Below are 19223 nucleotides of genomic sequence, written 5' to 3'. Positions count from 1 at the left end.
TTTTAAATTGGTAGTAACGCTGGTTGCATGGTTGTTGGTCGTAAATCGAGGCCACTATCTAACTTTGACAAGACAGGGTCAGGGACAGGGATGTTTCCATTCTGCCAAGCACGTGCAAATAAATTATGATTGCCTCTGTCGTTTTGTGCTCTGATCACAAGCGCATACAGTGTTCTTCCTTTTCAAGGACCCAAGATTGGTGGCTCACCGAGACAAGATGAACCTCTGATACACGTCATCAAGGTCCCAAATTTGTTGTATTTCCCAATACAAAAATTTGATGTCTAGTATCTCATACATACATTGTGGACCTACTAGTTCTATATAAACTGATTGGGTCTGGTTAATGTGTGTCACACGTTAAAATGCAATAAATACACTTGAGAACTTGAATTTTGTACCGAAAATATCTTTAAAAAAATTATTTTTATCAAAATACCCCCCAGATTCAAATTTTCAAGATGTATTCATTGCTCTTTAACGTACACACGTTAACCAAATCCAAACTGATTTTATGGTGGTTGTATGCATAACATTCCAACTTCATTGGTATTCATAAATCTTTCATAGTTGATTCTTAATTTAAACTTGATGGATTTTATCCCTCGAATCTAGCATCAGTGTAGATGTTTCTAAACCATTGGATTTCATGTTCAAAGAGTCGGGATTATGTGTTTGTTTATGAGTTTTTTTCATGAATCATGGGATCCCAACCTTATAAATTGGTTGCACAGCCATGTTGGAATCTAGATTAATTTGGATGGATGTATATATATATATATATTCAATTTTATTAATAAAATTAAATCCGTCCAATCATATATATATATAAGTATGACTTTGAATGTCTATCATCAAGATAATTTGATTATTAAAGACTTGGCACTAAGAGTAATTATTATAAATTAGCCCATTGTATCTTAAAATGGTTTACAAGAAACCAGCTGTGGTTCACTAAGGGAACATATTTTATTATTAAATCTAGTTGGGCCCGATTCAATCACTGGATTAAGTCAATTCTCACAATCTCTATATGTATTAAGAATCTTGATAATCTGACTATCCCATGTGGTATACTCAATCAACTCTCTTGATGTGACAAATTTGAAAGTCTTAGATTTGTATGCCTCTGGATGCACAACTACACTATATTTAAAATAAAAAAAAGTGTATCCCGAGAGAATTATTATGTTAAAACGTGCAGATTTATAACTCCCAAACTTATCACGTCAGGAGAGTCGATTAAGTGTGCCACGTGGGATAATTAGATTATCACGACCCATATATTAATATAAGAATGTGACCTTAATTTTTTAAAAGTAGAAAAATAATAGATTTGACACCTACCAAAAAAAATACAGATCAAGATTTCTAAGCATTTATTGTGATCTTGTATGGGTCTTGTCTAAAGATCAGGTTTACCAAACAAAGAAGAAAAAAAAAAAGTAAAGAAAGCATGATTGAGTCTGGTGGGCCGAGATGTACAGGAACAAAAGTTGAATATTTATATAAGATTTAAAAGTCAGTAAGATGAAGGAAATAGGGTACGCAACCTACTTTTCTTTTTTTCTTTATTTTTTTATTTTTGGTATGATTGATGGTTACATGCATTGAAGAGTTTATATTATAAAAAATAGCTCTGCCTTCAAAGCCACTTGCTCTGCCTTCAAAGAGTTGCACTGTACTATTTGAAATGGGAGACAGATATGTTTGACAAAGAAATGATTTTACCATCAAAGCAGCCAAGTAAGAGAAAAGATACAGAAAATCATAAAGTTTAAATGAATCTCACCAACCCCAAACATACAAACTTTATTTATGGTAAATTATTGAGACGTACAATTTTGTTTTTTTGATATGTTTTTTTTATGAAAAGCTGGAAATGCTAGTGCATTAAAATGTGTCTGATCTGACATTTTAATGGCTCTAGAAACCAAAACTAAAATTTATTTCTCTTTGAAATTTATGAGCAATAATAACTATACAAAATAACTGGGGGTGAAATAATTTTTTTTTTTTTTAATTTTATTTAACAAATGATTTTTCTAAATGAATTATTTTACGCACAATAGGCACTTAAGGTGTGGGTATACCAAGGACATGGCTATTGCATGATCGGATAATCATAATTTAGAGCGCTTAACGGCTTAAGGCAAGAGCATATGTGTAAAATCATAAACCAAGGTGCATGGGAGCCTAGAAAAAAAATAGTGGTTCAATCGCGTTGATTGTTGGTCATAGGGAAAGGTATCACATTTCATATTGGATCGTGATAACTATTGATTGATAACCTTAATTACTGAACTTAAGGATCACTTGAGTCCAAGAAATGATACTTTTTAACTATTAGCATGTACTTAACATAAAACTCATGATAGGGCTTTGTTCTTTCTGGTCGTCTATGTGAAATTGGGTGGCTTCTTGATTTACTATGTTGCACATTACAAAACTTTCACAGGGTTGGTACATTCGATCGATCTTAGTCCCATCCCAAAGGTGAGGGGGATCCCATGTCATATCAAAATTAAGACAAAAATGATGGATTATTACTGATTTAAAACAAAAGAAAATTTTCAAAATGTGATCAACTTTTGATGAAACTCTCATTCCGGCTAACTATTCAGTTTAATTATCAAAATATGAAGAGCGAGATCATTGATTTTTCAAAGTGATGATCTCATTGATTTAAAGTAGCGAGATCGCTGATTATGTAAGTGACAATTTCGCTAATTATAAAAGTGACAATATACCCATCCACTTTGTAACAAGGATCATGAACAAAAGGCAACTAATCTCATTTCTCTAAAGATCCTATCCCTACTAACCACGTCTCTGCTATAACACTCCAGACTCCAAGAATCCAGATTGGAACTAACCCAAACAGGGAAAGAATTCTAAGAAATTCAACTCTTTCTCTTTTCGATTGCTTCGTATTTTTGGGGCTGCTTTATTAGTTTTATAGCTTGAGTTTGGTTTCCAAAATTATAAAGGAAACCCAAATACCCAATGGTTGAAAAAATGAGTAATTTCCATTTTTCCTATTTTTATATAACATTAAATGAGGCAATTAGTGTATAAAAGCCTAGAATTTCTCTTATCATATTTTGGAAATTTTTTAAGAAAATTTCATTTAATTTTAGCTTTGGGATATTTACAAAAAAGTGATAAACTTTTGATGAATTTACGATTCCAGCTCACCGTTCATTTTAATTACCAAAACGTGAACGTAACGAATTCACAGGTTTAGAGTGATAATTTCTCATGTTTAAAATGACTAATTGGAAATGATCACTTTAAACATGCAGAATAGGCACTTTAAAACCACCAATTCATTATTGTTTTGATTTTTTTTTAAAATGAAAACGTGATTATTCATGTTTTTATTATGAAAATGAACAGTTAGCTGGAATCGTAGATAATTCACTGTCAGCCCAAGAAATATTTCTATACGGACCAAAATCATTCAAAATTCTGGGTCAAAGTTATTCTAAATCATTTTAAGGGTTCGTTCATTGGCTGAACAAGTCAGCCAGTAATTTAAATCAATAATGTAATTTTTTCTAGAAAATTTTCTAAACTTTTTCCGTACGAGCCTAGAAGCAAAGTTCTGGGTTGATGTTAATCTAGACGCTTTTAAGGGCTGATTCATTGGTTCATCTAGTCCAATTTTTAAGGGCTCATTCATTGATTAACCAATGCAAAAGGTCAGACTAATAAAGATTTCTGCAATAATTTACGTGCATGAGGAGATAACGTGGTTTACAGATTTACAAACATATGCGACCCGCTTCTTTGTCTCTTTCTACACCTGTTTACCTCTCCAACAACCATCGTGGTAGGTGCAACTATCTATCATTTATTGCAAAATAAAATAAATCAGATAAATGTTATTAATTTTTTTATGTTGAAAGTAAATGACAGAAATTTCCAGCAAAGAAATAAAAAAATTATCTGGAAAAATATAATTTTGGTTTCCATATTTTTTTTTTTCTGTGAAAGAAATAAAAACAAAATTTATTTTATTTATGCAGAAATCATGTTTTACTTTTGTCTAGAATCCATTCTTTTCACTCCCATTTATATTTAAAAGGTATCCCATTTTCAAGTCCCTAGTTTGCAATATGTGATATTATTATGCATGAATTAATGTGCATATTACTAATTTGTCAAAAATATGAAAAATTATTCAAACTTTTGGACCTTTATTTGATTATTATTGATACTAAGGAAGGAAGACATCCTCCTATATATGAATTAAATAGCAGTTGTTGTTGTTCCACAATGAGTGGCTATCTTGCATTTACTGTGAGCACAATTACTAACATCATTATAGAGGGTCAAAAGGATCGGATTGTAATTTGATGTTGTAAGGTTCTTTCATTTGTATTATAAAGATGAACGGTTAATTTTTTAAATTTAGAAAACTAAGTAACTATAGTAGTTATAGGGATCATATGATTGTAATTTTATTAAAATGACCTTGATGATAGACGTAAGATTAAATATAAATGTGGGCCATTTCTGGTCCTGTATGATAGTATAGAAAACACATTTGTCAACATTTTATCTGGAATTTTCCAATCCTAAGGAAGAAATTCAAGGTTACTAGACATTGACTGTTTTTCTATTTAAATCAAATTTTATGTTGAATTTGACGTGGACAAGATCCCCATGGCAACACATCCTCTAATGTCTTCTATTGCAATTTGAATTGAGTTTATGACTGATTCAATTTAAGTGCAACGTGGTAAGGTGATGTGGGATAATTACGAGATTTTGTGCCAATGATTTGGGTTTCTAAGTAGCTATTATTTAAAATCAATTATTTTTACTAATATGTTTTAGTTATAAATTCTAATAAAAAGAAAAGAAGAGTATTTAAAATATATGGTTTAAAAACATGTTGTTTCAGAGTGTGAGATAGATTTATAAGTCAAGCCGCCTGGGTCCCTTAAATCTTTAGGACATTAGGCGAAGCGCCACATTTTCTACTTGAATTATTGAAACACAAAGGAAAACCAATACTTGGTATCTACCTTTGCTTGTTTTACTGAGTTGAGCTAAGGTGAGAGAGGTAAATTGGCCAAGCTATATAAAGAGGTAAGAGGGTTCCTTAAAGATCATAATTTCCCAAAGATTTAATAGAAGATGGCAAGAATGGCCTCACTCCTTACCACTCTTGTAGTGGTAATGATTTCTCTAAGTCTTCCATTAGAGACCACAGCAAACTACCATTACCCTTCACCACCACCTCCACCACCCAAGAAATATCCTCCTCCTCCATCTCCTCCCTACCATTACAAATCACCACCACCACCACCTGTCCACAAGCCATCACCACATCCATACAAATACAAGTCACCACCACCACCCCCACCTGTCCACAAGCCACCACCACCACCACATCCAGTATACAAATACAAGTCTCCACCACCACCACCACCACCACATCCAGTCTATAAGTACAAGTCTCCACCACCACCACCACCACCACCACATCCAGTCTATAAGTACAAGTCTCCACCACCACCACCACCTGTCCACAAGCCACCACCACCACCACATCCAGTATACAAATACAAGTCTCCCCCACCACCACCACCACCACATCCAGTATACAAATATAAGTCTCCACCACCACCACCACCACCACCTGTCCACAAGCCACCACCACCACATCCAGTATACAAATACAAGTCTCCACCACCACCACCACCTGTCCACAAGCCACCACCACATCCAGTGTACAAGTACAAGTCTCCACCACCTCCTCACCACTACTAGAAGTACTTTCTTTGAGAGACAATGGTAAGTTTATAGTACTGTTTATTTAGTGTTTTAGCTAACTTACAATATTTAAAGAGTACTGATAACATGACTCGCCAGGTGGCATACTCAATCGACTCGCTGGATAAGTTCGGGAATTGTAGTTCTGTACTCTCTCGGGGATACACTTTTTTATGGGAAGGTGCAATTATGTATCCCGAGGCATACAGATCTAGAACTTATCACATCAAAGAGTCAATTGATTTTGCCACTGATGAGTCATATTATCACGACTCATATTTAAAGACTTTAGCAAATGGGCCAATGAGATACACGTAGGTTTCATCACAATTTTTTTTTTTTTTATCTGTTTCTTGCAGGTATGGAGGCATCTTATAGGATGGTAAAAATAGAATAAAAGGAAGGGTTGAAGATCTTTGTTGTTGTAGGAGAATTGCAAGTCTACTAGTGTGACTGTTTGTTGTTTAAATACTTTTCAATAAAAAACATTGTCAAAAAAACAAAAAAGAAAGTGATGTTTGTTTGATCTGAAGAAATGTAATGATCAGAGTGTTATTGCCAAGGACATTAATAAGAATATAAATGTATCTATGTGTGTAGTTTCCAAACCTTTGGGATTGAAGAGGTTTAATGAAATAATTAATTTCTTAAAAAAAATTAAAAAAGTTAAAAATATGCATTTAAAGAACTAATATGTAATTTACATCATATGCATGCCCCTTTATATATAATAGGGGTGCACATGTTTTGGATTGTTCGGATTTTGACAAAATTAAAATCGAACCACACATGGTCTGTTTTACAAATTTGGACTTGAACCAGTCCACATCAATCTTGGTTCGAATCAGTTTTCGATTCTCATACTTTCAAAATAGAAATATTAGTATTTTTTTTTTCTGTCAAAAGAGTAATCCTTTGTATTAGATCATAAATAATGCCTATTTTTAAAATGAAAATGATTTTATGATTAAATTTTGATTGAAATTTATATAAATTGAAAATTAGAGAAAGTTCAATAAGACTAAAAAAAAAAAAAAATTACAATTTTAACTATTATTATGATTATACCATGAAATCTATAAAGCTGTGATGCTGAGTGCCAATGTGACAATCCACGTGCACCCAACAACTCTTCCTAAGATTTGAAATGTTACAAAGTTTGTCAGGCAAGCCTAAATAAAATTGCTTAGCCAGGCCCTCCTGCATTTTGTTGTTACCTAAATGAGGGTGTTGAGATGTTAAATCAATGGTACACTACTACAAATCAATGGTACACTACTACGTATCCATTAAAAGTAAAATCCAAAGCAAGTGACTTGTCTTTTGAACGTTTCTGTTTTTGTCTGATTAATAATTTGTATTTTTTGTAAAGGATATGAGGCAACTTGCTATTGATTTATCACTTCAATTGCACATATGTAATATCTCTAGTCAATGAGTAATAATGCTGAGTGGGATCCATTGTAATAGCATTTTGTATGATCCACACATAATGATGATCATTTTCATGAGTAATAATTAATCTATTGTTTTACATCCACTTTTTACCATTATTACTATTATTAATTATTTATTTATATATTTTGATAATCACGTATCGTTATAGATAGTGGATCAGGTTTGTATCTGGATTGTACCCAGTCCATAGACCATGGTTTTTTCCAAGAACTAGTCCCGGGGGCACTTGCAATGCCTGCACATCACATACAAAGTAAGTGAGGGTGCACCCTCACGGGTGGCCCTTGAGGAATTAATGCTCATATTGAGTATTAGAAGTAATTAATTTGTGGATGGAAACCTCGAGATTTGCATTAGAAATTGTATATATTTGCATCAAAAGCTCTCTGTATGTATCTTGTATTAATATGATACTTGCCACTTTCACCTTGACACTCATTTTTATCTTGAGGTGACACATATACAGAATAATCAACATTTACATGCAACCTTAACGATAAAGTAGCTACCTTCTTCTTCGAATAAAAAATATATAATAATACATCTTATTACAACGCATCGTGATATAATACTCCAATAATTAGATCCGGTCGGTTGAGTCATAGAAATAATAATAATAATAAATAATTGAATGTAAGTTTGAAAACAGGGTTAGATGAAGAAAATGAGGTGTTGAAGCTAGTAAATAATACAAAATAATACGACAGCTTCAATTCTTCCTACAATTTGATTGAAGAGGAAAAGCCAATAAACACATGTAGAAGTTGGTGACCTTTCTTTATTTCTTTAGTGTGAAAGATTGACGTTTGCATGCATCGAAGAGTTAATCCAAAATATCTTTGCCATCATAAATCCATATCTATGTAGCGTATGAAAAGGACATTGTGGTCCCTGAGAGAAATGGGATACGCTCATATGCGCGGACCAAAAAAAGGTTTTAAACTTCGAAACGAAGAAAAAATGTCTATCAAAAAATTTGAACGAATCTCACCGTCACTAACCCCACCTACTGTACGATCTTCATTGCTGGGAGAATAAATATATAATTATATATTGAAAGACCCAGTAAATGAATTTTGATCTGACCTTTTCATGGCTTTAGAAATTAGAATTAAAATTTTATTTCACTGTAAAGTTTAGGAACAATTAGTCTAATAAGTGCTCATAGACATTCACCTTCGTTGAGGAATTAGATGAGATGATCTATATTTCATTTAAACCAAGTCAATATATATTATTTGATTATTGTTGTTTCATTCAAACAAGTGTGAGATACGAAAGACAATAATGCCCTCGACTTATCATGGGTTTTCCTTTAGTTAACACTGATACAGGTTGGGGATTAGTGACTAAAATGAATGTGATGACCTAGTCGTCGGAGCTTGACACTATTGCGAATTTACAAAACAAATAGGGAATGAAATGAAAATTTCATTTCATTTCATCAAATAAATAAGGCCTTCGTTAATGACATTTGGAAATTGGAATCTGAGGGTATTTTGATAAAAAATAACTTTTTCAAAGTCATTTTTGGTACAAAATCCAATTTCCAAAGTGTATTTATTGCATTTTAACATGTGCCTAACAAGATCCAATAAATAATTAAAATTTTATTTTATTAAATATATAATTTTTATAAATGAGTTATGTAAGGTTAAGCCTTTACAATCCTCAAGGTAGTCCACGTGTCAGGGCGAGGTCTTCCACCTAAGCCGACCTCAGACCCCTGTCCCCTCCCCTCGGTCTACCCTTTTGGCCAAGGATAACCCAAAGTCTCGCCTACCAAGAAGACATCGGCTTCTACACGTAGTACACCTTTTGGGTTCAGGTTATTTCAAAGGCCTCAGCCTGCACCAAAGTAGTAGCACAGGTCAGTCTCAACTGTCCCAACCAAGAAAGTGCTTCGATCCAACGAGATAACATCATCCTGTAAGTATGCCAAATGATGCCCAAATTGGTGACTGATGTATGAGCTCGGCCTCTCCCACAAACTTGTACAACCTGACACCGAGGTGATATCTCAGTTCTCAGAATTCAGAACTTTCAATACACATGGGGGAAGAAGAGGTATTGTCGGGCAAAGCAATCTTCTTGATGATGACTTGAATCTGAAGGAGTAATTCAAAGATTAGCCACAAGTTACTATAAGATTATTGATTGCCAAAACTGTTTCAGCTCTTTAGTAACTAGTATCATCATATAAATTACGTAGACTTCTGGAAAAAGTTAAACCTTCATTCAGGTTAGAATTTTGATGAACCAATGTAATGATATTGTACATGGTACACAGTAACTTTGGTTTCACAAATTATAGCTCTTCATGAGTATTATTAACATATCAATCATCCAATAAAACTGGAATATTACAAAGGAGGAAAAAAAAACTCCCAACTATACCTCCAATGAAAATACTTTTGGCTTTTGTCTATGTGAAGTGCTGAAGCTTACTTTATTTTGGTGAATATAGAAGAGGTGAATAATCAGTCATTTCTTACAAAGTGAATGGCTCAATTGTAAATTTTTGGTCCGCCCACTACCTCTTCTGTAGTTGGGAGCTATATCAGAAGAGATGGCTAACCTCTGAAAAATAAAACAATCATGACTATCAGACATTATTCAAGCATACAGGGGCAATTATAAATGAAAATAAGCCATTTTTTTCTAACTAAAAGGACAGACAGCTTCGATGAATAGAACAGTTGTGCAAGTATGTAGAACTGGGAATTAACTTAGAATAATCCATGCGGTTCATTGTGGCATGGATGGAGCATTTGGGAGCCCCCTTCAGCTTCATAGGGACTACAGGGGCAAGACAATTTCTCTCTACACAAAAAGAGGAAGAAATGCAAGTCAAGGGTTGCTAGCTTGAAATTTGGGTAAACAGGATACGTCGTTCCATTTTCTTTTCTTTTTTTAATTTTTTTTCTGTAAGTGATGCATTATTCCATTTTAAGTGTGTAGAGAGGCATTGGTGCGAGGTGAGGCATTGAGACCTCAAGAAACACTAGGCATGGGTGCATCTTTGAAAACTAGAAATAAGTAAGCAATAAAATAATAAGAAAATAATGTGTAAAAACATAAATAAAACAATTGATGCATGAAGCAGCACACCTCAACATTACTCATGTGTGCTTTTACAAGCCTTGACCCACATCAAACATAGCTCTCATGCGACTCACCGAGCATACAAGTTTACAGGCACCCCTCAAGTTATTTTTCTTGTACCCTTCCCAAAGATGTGCACGAGATGTTACACCTTACAAGCCTTTTTAAACACTGCTCATGATATTGTGCACAAACTAAAGGACCCTTTGCAATTACTGGGATGATTTGGCTTCATCTTGGGGATCACTAGGGATTTAAAATAAGTTAACGATATCACCCAATCTAAAAACGATCTTCAAATCTGAAGCCTCTACAATCGTGGAAGTTGCCCAATAAAATATGAGAACTGTTGTGGCTACTCATTCAAGATCCCCCACCTTATATTTATCTGTTTCTCTCCTCCAAAAATCAAAACATCCAAAAGGAACAAATCAACCTCCAAAGTGACCTTTTTTTTCCTTCCATTTTTTAGATAAATAAATAGCTGCACAATGCTTTTCCCCTTTTTTTTCAAGCTCGCTGTATCATGAGTGTGTACTACGAGTAATGGCACATTACATATCTATATACCCGAGTAAATGAGAACATGTAACGACATATTAGATATCTCCCAAGCTCTTGATACTTGTGTCGTTTAGCGGGAATGACCCTTTGGAGACTTGTGCAGCAACAAAGAATATTTTTTATCCCACAAATGAAGTTTTCAACTGCAGGGATCTTAACAGAACTATAATCCACATGGTTAAAAAAAAACCACTTAGATGGCATTGGAGCACCAAGCCCCCAAGTCAACTTAGCTGGAAAAAAACTAATTCCCCCATTTGACATTTTTGGAAGGACTTGGCACTTAAAAGTCCCAAAGGACAACCATCTCCATGCCCTTCCATTACCCCCAAGTCTCAAATAGCTGGAAAAAAACTACTTCCCCCATTTGACATTTTTGGAAGGACTTGACACAAAAGTCTCAAACGATGACCATCTCCCCACCCTCCCATTACCCTCAAGTCTCAAATAGCCTCCATAAACCTTCCCAACACGTGAATCTCCCAATCATTAAAATTCTTTATGAACCCCAAATCCTAGGATTGCATATGTCCTAAACTCCAACAATCTCCCACTACCACCAAAGTCCCTGAATTACTAATAAAGTCATGATTAAATCATGGCTTTTTCTTCACGATGCACTAGTAAGATAATATGAACTTGATGAAAATGAAGGTGATCAATTTACCAATAAAACATCAGATAATAATGATGTAACTGAGAATGACATTGATTTTGATGTTTTTGACCAGTTGATGAATCCTAACACAGACTTGACAAGTATTGTCTTTTTTTATAGTTTGAACAATACAAATCTTGACTATATTGTGGACCTGTAGTTACTTGTTGTGTATGCATAAATAAAATCAATATGGTGTTTGGTAATTTATTTTTATCGTTCAATATGCTATTCAATGATATTACATGAGAACACCACTTAGTAGGAACAATTACATAGTCCTAACCCTAACTTGATTTTTTCCTGATGTTACCGATTTTTTGTTTTTTCCTCTAACCAACTTATTCCCTTACTCCAACTTGGTGATTATGCCAACTTCGGGCCCCTTTTCTCTCCAACAAAGCAAAGATGTTGGAACCTACACCAGATATCTTCCAAAATCTAACCTCTGTCACTCCTTCCCAATTGGAAAGAGATACCCCTCAATCTTGGTGACCCCTACCATACTTTTGTATTCTCTGAAGATGACAACCTATTGCTTTAACATAAAAGATGATGACTCAACCTATTGTTTGAGTGAGGATTCTTCTGACCCTAATATACATGGTCTCAAAGTTAACGTGAAGTCGACGATCTAGACTATTGCAACTTGTATTCTACTTCATCAATGCAAGATCCTTAGTGGGCTTGAGCAGACGTTTAGCAGGATCCTAGGCTAACATGCCTGATTTTCAACGGGGTCCAGCCAGACCTGACTCTCAAGGTCTTGCTATACCTTTACCACAAGATCCTACTAAATCAACCTTTAGGACCCTGACATACCACACCTTCAGGATACTTCAAATTTGAGCCTCAATATTCCTACAACCTCCAAGCCAGTCCTCAAATACAGTTCTTCTAAGTCAACCTTCAAGTTATGACCTTCCAGGTTGACTTGAACCAAGCTCGACCAATTAGACCCGATCAACTAGCATCTTCACACAAAGTGTCTCGAGCCATAACGGCTGCCACTTAGTATTGAAGAGAAACCCCATAGCTTATTTACAACACTCCCAACTTTAACATGATACTGTTATTTGCAGTCTTGTCCCTAAAAGATTATTCCATGAAGATTTTTAAATTCTGATTAGCTATACTGTCATTCCTCAAAGGGGGAAATTACTCGTAAAGAAACCCCAAATTATCTTATCCTTCTTCCCAATCTCATCATTTTAAATTCTGATTAGCTATACTGTCATTCCTCAAAGGGGGAAATTACTCGTAAAGAAACCCCAAATTGTCCTAATTCCTTCTTCCCACTCTCAGCATTCTACCATCTAACACTTCCTCTGAAACTGATCCAACCCCATCGGTGGAAGACTCATTTTTTCTAGAGTCAATAAGAAAGGGAGTATCCCTTGGGAGAAGATCCGCAATATTGATCATGGCTAGTGGGTAAGAACCATAGAAAACCTTCGCATAAATCTTACCATTTTACAAATTTCAGCAATCGCGTATTCATGTTTTAGTTTCAAAAAGTAACCGATGTTGTGAATGACCCACAAGATAACATTTCGATTTAGTTGATGTAGCGAAGAGCCATCTTTTAAAAAGAGTTGACCATGTCGATACATCTAGACCGCAAGTTAATTATTGTTTGACACTTTGTCTTTTTGTTATTAGTTGTAATAGGTAGGTCATCTCGACCTCCTTCTTTTTCCTTTAATAACATATAAGATGTATTGGACCAGAGATCCTCATGTGCAGACAACAGTTCCCATTTATTTTTCGATAAGTGTAAAAAACTTTATTGATAGAAAAAGGACAACAGTTCCTATTTATGGATTGCAATGTATCAACCAAATGTTACTTTTCCTGATATAGACTATAAAGAGGGATGGCAAAAACACATGACCATGCATCCAGATATTTCTTACATCAGCTGAAGAATGTAGCAGTTAAGAACATAAGAAAAGACAAAAGGACTCAAGAGAGCATTCAAATCTTCTATAAACGAACTGCTGCCACAGATTCAGAACTGGTGTCCAAACAGTAACCAAAATGAAGCAAGAGAACATCAAAATCACAGAGAACAAATTAGCTTAAACATGATAAATTATTACAAGAAATAATCCCGACTTGCTAACCTATGAAATGGTCGGAGGAAAGTTACAACTCAACGATTAAATTAAACAGTAGTAATACGCAAATGTGGGCATATGTGATTTCTCATTACCTGAACCCTTTACGACTGGTGTCCTGATGGGCCATTTTGTTGTGCAGAAGCTTCCACTGGGGCAGAAGAAGATTGGAAAGAAGCATCAGAGAAGGTTCTACACACGTTAGAACAGTTTAGCTGCAACGAGGATAGTCCAGGGGTCGAAGCCTGGCTTTCAAGGGGGGAATCTTCAAAAAGAACCTTGGTTTTCTGATGTAAAATTACTTTTAAGCTTGTGTGTCTCTTACTATACGTTTTTAAATACATATCGGGCCCATGACATCTTTTCCTTTCTGGTATAGAAGTATCTTCATCACACGCTGACTGACATTGGGTTCCTCTGTTATTCGATGAAACCTTTGGCACCAAACCTTCTTGCTTCAGATAACAGCTCACCTGCTCCTTCACGGGAAGCTCTACTATACCATTACCGTTAGACAATCTAATAAGACTTGCTTGCAATCCTCTATCAAAATTCCCCATGACACTGTCATCACCATTTTCCTTACATTCGTTTACGTGAGAACTTGACTGATCTAAAGTTGATTTTATGCTCGTGCGCCTCTTACTATACTTTCTTAAATACATATCAGACCCATGACATTTTTTCTTTTCTGGCGTAGAAGAATCTTCATCACATGGGAATTGACAATGGGTTCCTCCGCTATTTGATGAAACCTTATGCTCCAAAACTTCTTGCTTCTGATAACATTGTTCCAATCCTTTCTCAAAATTCCCCATGAAAGCATCTTCACCATTTTTCTTAAAGTTCTTGACTTTATGACTTTCCCTTGTGTAAACCTTCATTTTTGGTTCCAAGACACCTAAACCCATAGAAGAACTATGGTCCAAGGATCCAATACGAACAGAGGGCTCTGAAACAACTTTATCAGGGTTTTCAAGCATCGTATTATTTGTGCAAACTTCAAGCTCCCCATGAACACTATGACTACCATGATCAGATTGCTTATCTAACAAATAACCATTACCTTTACGCAACTTCGGAGCAACCAAATTGCCCAAATCCATTGAGCCCAAGTTCTTTGAAATCCTTGGCGAGCTGTTAATCGTCCGATGCAACAAGAATGCCAATTTTGTATCGTCAGCAGCCAAACCACCACTCAACCGTGAATCCTTCAGTTGACTGTCCTCCCTCACAGCAGCAGCGACCAAATCCAAAGCATTTTTCGCCATCTCAGCAGCCCTTCTCGCCACGACAGCTTTTTTTGAAGCCCTCTCCCTAGCCCTAGCTGCTGCAGCAATCTTCAACTCTGCAGTTGAATTCGCATCCTTCGCTGCCACATCATCCAATGATGATGCCCTAGATATCTTCACGGAACAATTGCCCGACACAATCTTGGTGTTTCTACCCCAAGGAACACCATTTAGTGATTTTGGAACCCAACAATCGATACATGTAAAAGAATCCGATTTAGAACACAACCCTAATCCTCGATACTTCGAAACACAATCTCCATGAACGCGGCGATCACAGCAGACACAACTAATACCCACATCAGATATTTCGGTAAAACAGTAAGAGCAATCCTTTGCAGATTGAACACCATGGAAGCAATTATTGCAAAGAAGAACAATACGCCATTGACTATCAAGGGTTTGGAGCTTATCTTTACCTCTATTGGAACTTATTCGAGAACAGCAAACATGACAACTTGATAAATTAGGGTTTCGAAGTCGAACCGAAGAAGCTGACGAAGAAGAACCAAGAGATGCCCGTACGGTTTGATCCAAACTAGCGAGGAGTCTCTTTCGTGGAGGAAGAGAAGGCTGAGCATCAGAAGGAGGAGGAGGAGCAGAGTCAGAGACTAACCTGCCTGTTTCCTCACTCTCTGATTCTTCCGCCATTAACGAAGAATTGACGAAGAAAAAACAGAAAATTAGGGTTTTCAGATACACGGGTGAATGAATCTAGGATTTCTGGAAGAAAAGGTATGAAAGGGATTCTAATAATTTAACTGCTAATAATTACCGTTAAAACTGTTGGGGGTTTTTAACGAGTGGATGTGGATCTGATCCTACGGCGTAAAGCATTTGGTAACGGGGCCGTTCACAGTTATTTCCGTTGTCAATTAAGTAAGGGCGTTGCATGGTTAGGGGGCAGGGGGAACAATGCCCGTGAGAGAAGAATAAAAATGAGAATAATTGCACGATCACCACATATTATTTATCCTTCAATAAAGGTGATCAATCATGATTTTCAATTTCATAAAAAACTTCTTGTCTCATTCATCAACAATATCCAAGTCATTTCGTTATTTTGGATGAGAGGATGGCAATTGTGCAAATAAGTGAACTAGAGAGAAGTCGAAGAAGAAGTGAGAAGAACGATAAAAGAAGAACAACATGATGAATTGGTATTCTGATCTCACCTCATTCAGGAGTTCAATTCATTTTGATCTTGGAATTTTTTTTTTTAAATCATATAAAATAACCTCATTCAAAGAAATTATAATAATGTTGAATGAATTTAATGGATTCAAAGTGTGAAAGAAATATAGGGATGGCAATTTAAAATAGAAAGACAAAGGAGCCCGAGCGAAAGAGAAATAACATAATAATAAATCTTAAAATTAAAGAAAATATATGATATTTTATCTTTTATTTGAAAAGTAATAATAGTGTAAAATTATTTTCTTAGGGTACCTGGTCATTTAATTAAAATTATGTTCATGTTGGTCAGAGATATGTAAATAAGATACAAGAGTATCATTTTATTAAAAAACTTAATTACTTAATGTGGATTTGCACTAACAATTCCAGCATAATAATATTTTTCAAAATAAATTTGAATGTTGGGTGTGTTCGAATTCCAAAAAATCATGGAAAATTGAATTTCGTCGTTTGATTGCAACTAAGAAGTTCAAAAGGGAGAAGGGGCAGCTTATGCTATAATTCAACGCATTAAAAATAAAAGAAGATAGAATGAACCTTCATATTCAATTTAAAATTTTTCTCTATTTAGACTTTTAGACATTAAGAAAAAATGTACTTTTCAAAGAGATTAGCGAGAATTCTTTGGAGTTAGAGTAGGACTGGAGTTGGAATTCATTAGTTATAGCTCCACAAATAAATTATAATGTTTGATTTATCTAGAAATTCAGCATAGGAGTTGTAAAAAAAAAACCTTCAACCATTGTATTTTGCTACAATTGACTATGACTCAATTGAGTCAATTTGATTTTATGTATTTTTTTTATAAATAAGTAAATGCAATTATTAATTTAAATATTTATTATATTAAATAAATATGATTAAATTTTTTTTAATCACTTCATTTCATTACAAATTATAACTATAAAAATATAAAATTCATTTAATAAGCAATGAAAGTAAGTTAAACGATTAATATACAAGATAACTGAGCAAGTCAATTCGGTTTTGGGGATGAAATAGTATGTTAAGATTTAGAGTAAGTCTAGCCTTATTAACTTACTAAGATTTACAATCTTCCTAAAGATTGTTGAGATCACTTTATCATAGCATTGAAAAACATGATATGATGCCATATGGATTTAGATGACGAAATCTATAAATTTTGAAGAAAAAAAATTTATAAAAAATTGTTTTCCATCGTTAAATTTAAATTTTAAATTTAGTAGTTTAGTGGCCATCATTTTTCAAAGCACTATATCATTGGATCTAGGCAGATATAGGGACGAATCCTTATTTGACTCGGATCCGACTAGGGTTAATCAACCCTTATTTTTCTTTGGATCTACTCTAAGGGTCCAAACCCTCTAAATTTGGATCACTTGAAATCTGGCTAAATTTCAACCCATTTTATGACCTATTCTAATTACATTATTTTATTAAAAAATAACAATTATTTAAATAGGAATCTAGATCATGAATAATGTAAAGTGAGTTGACTGATTTATATTGGAGCAGACAATGCGTCAGGTTTTGGCCTGATCCGCTATTAATAGGGTTTGGTTATTAAGTCAATTTAGTTATCGAGCTGGGCAATCTAGGCCCATTTAATAATAGGACCGGATTTGAATTTTGAATGTAGGTCTAGTAGGTGGCCCGGCCCTACCCACTATACTATATTAAAAACAATATATAATAATCCTATTATAAATTAATTATGATCCCCTTACTTTTGTAATGTCTTTGAAAGTGGGTTTGGCCTAGCCTAACTTGAATATAGCCAAAATATTAGTGAAAGTGGACCGTAGGGCTATCAATGGATCGGATCAAACCCGAAACTCGATCCGTTCCAATTCGATAACTTCGGGTCTGGATCGATATTTTGGATTCCGATAACGATTTGATCCGATAAGGTTTTGATCCGATATCTTATTGGATAGGATTTTGATCAACCATGTCCCAATCTGGTAAGGACCCGAACCGATAATATGTTAGAAAGTATATAAATTATATTATATATTTATTGAGATGTGTGAAGTTGATTTAGATTTTGTATATAAATTTGGATTTGACCTGATCTGATCCTTATTGGATCGGTACCAAAGCAACCCTAATTCAATCCATTGACAATCCTAGTGGATCGGGCTTGGATTAAGGTTTTATTTTTTAAGCTGAGTTCTAGTCGATATTTAGATGGGTTGGGTTAGGGTCTGATTTTTTAGCATAAAAAAGCTCGGCCTTTTTAAAGCCTGGCCCAACCCAGTCCATTGGCAATCCTAATTTATATATTACATGACTTAGGTGAGTCAACTCAATTTTTGGGATGAAAGATTTTTACCTAGAGTTGTAAATCCCACCCACATAGGTGGGAGTTGTAACTCCTTTAAAATGGGAGTTGAGGAGTTTCATGGAGTTGAAACTCCATGGAATTATTGAACCAAACAATCAATTAGAATTCTAAGGTGGGAGTTGTAACTCCAACTCCCATTTTCAAACACACCCTAAATGGGGAAAAATGGTTTTCAAAAAGGTTTAAAGGGATGGGTTAAAGACATTGAATTTTTTTATTTAATTTAAAAAAAATACTCTATGATTAAAGGAATATGGTATTCTAGAATAAATAAATAAATAAAGAGATTAAGATCATGAATATTTGATACTTTCTACTAATGTTGTACTTGTCATCTCAGAGTGTTTTCTTTCTTTTGAATGGTAAGTTTGTTTTTAATGAGCTCACTAACTCGGTGCTGGTGGGAATTGATTCGTTTGTGGTGTCATCACCCAAAGTCTTTACCAACTAAGATAGTTAGCGCATCCAGGCATTTATGTAGGTGTCGACATAATTTTTTTTGGATGGGAGTCATTTGCCATGATTCTTGAGTGAGACATGTTTGTATATGAAGTCTTTCTTGGGTCCACAAGAATCTATATTGAAATTTTAGGGCCTATTTGGATTGACTTATCCAAGTGTTTCTAGCTCCTGCAGAGAGCCAGAAGCATTATATCAATCATTTGGATATATAAGCATTTGGAGAAGTAATTTCGCAAAAGAGTAAAAATAGT

General features: G+C 34.7%; 2 protein-coding genes across 10 annotated transcripts; one reads left to right on the top strand and one right to left on the bottom strand.

Moving 5' to 3' along the window:
• Positions 1-5115: 5115 nt before the first annotated feature.
• LOC147402827 (uncharacterized) lies at positions 5116-6378 on the top strand. 5 transcript variants are annotated; one of them, XM_086438187.1, is made up of 3 exons: positions 5116-5425; positions 5477-5808; positions 6147-6378. In XM_086438187.1, exons 1-2 carry the CDS (start codon positions 5149-5151, stop codon positions 5782-5784), a joined length of 585 nt encoding a protein of 194 aa, XP_086294313.1. In that variant the 5' UTR covers positions 5116-5148; the 3' UTR covers positions 5785-5808; positions 6147-6378. The 5 variants fall into 5 exon arrangements, with proteins under 5 accessions (XP_086294313.1, XP_086294315.1, XP_086294314.1 ...); XM_086438189.1 differs by having other exon boundaries at positions 5117-5536; positions 5654-5808; XM_086438188.1 differs by having other exon boundaries at positions 5117-5584; positions 5636-5808.
• Positions 6379-8844: 2466 nt separating this feature from the next.
• Positions 8845-15889, bottom strand: LOC147402826 (uncharacterized). Of its 5 annotated transcripts, none has more exons than XR_015177340.1 (3): positions 13788-15888; positions 9643-9825; positions 8845-9353 (listed from the first exon to the last, which is right to left on the bottom strand). XR_015177340.1 is itself a non-coding variant. In XM_086438182.1 (2 exons), the coding sequence occupies exon 1, from the start codon at positions 15633-15635 to the stop codon at positions 13797-13799; it is 1839 nt and encodes a 612-aa protein (XP_086294308.1). In that variant the 5' UTR covers positions 15636-15888; the 3' UTR covers positions 8845-9825; positions 13788-13796. The 5 variants fall into 5 exon arrangements, 3 of the variants coding, with proteins under 3 accessions (XP_086294308.1, XP_086294309.1, XP_086294310.1); XR_015177341.1 differs by having other exon boundaries at positions 9694-9825; XM_086438182.1 differs by having other exon boundaries at positions 8845-9825.
• Between the last annotated feature and the right edge of the window lie 3334 nt (positions 15890-19223).

Source organism: Akebia trifoliata, chromosome 4 (genome assembly GCF_017979445.1).
Source record: "Akebia trifoliata isolate Shusen 1 chromosome 4, ASM1797944v1, whole genome shotgun sequence".
Classification (NCBI taxonomy): domain Eukaryota; kingdom Viridiplantae; phylum Streptophyta; class Magnoliopsida; order Ranunculales; family Lardizabalaceae; genus Akebia; species Akebia trifoliata.
The sequence above is the reverse complement of the archived record's forward strand: the minus strand, read 5'-3'. Positions and strand labels throughout refer to the sequence as shown.

What these genes read in the sequence shown, in the direction of transcription:
- LOC147402827 (XM_086438185.1), top strand. Translation starts at nt 5,149, where the DNA reads ATGGCAAGAATGGCCTCACTCCTTACCACTCTTGTAGTGGTAATGATT.
- LOC147402826 (XM_086438184.1), bottom strand. Translation starts at nt 15,635, where the DNA reads ATGGCGGAAGAATCAGAGAGTGAGGAAACAGGCAGGTTAGTCTCTGAC.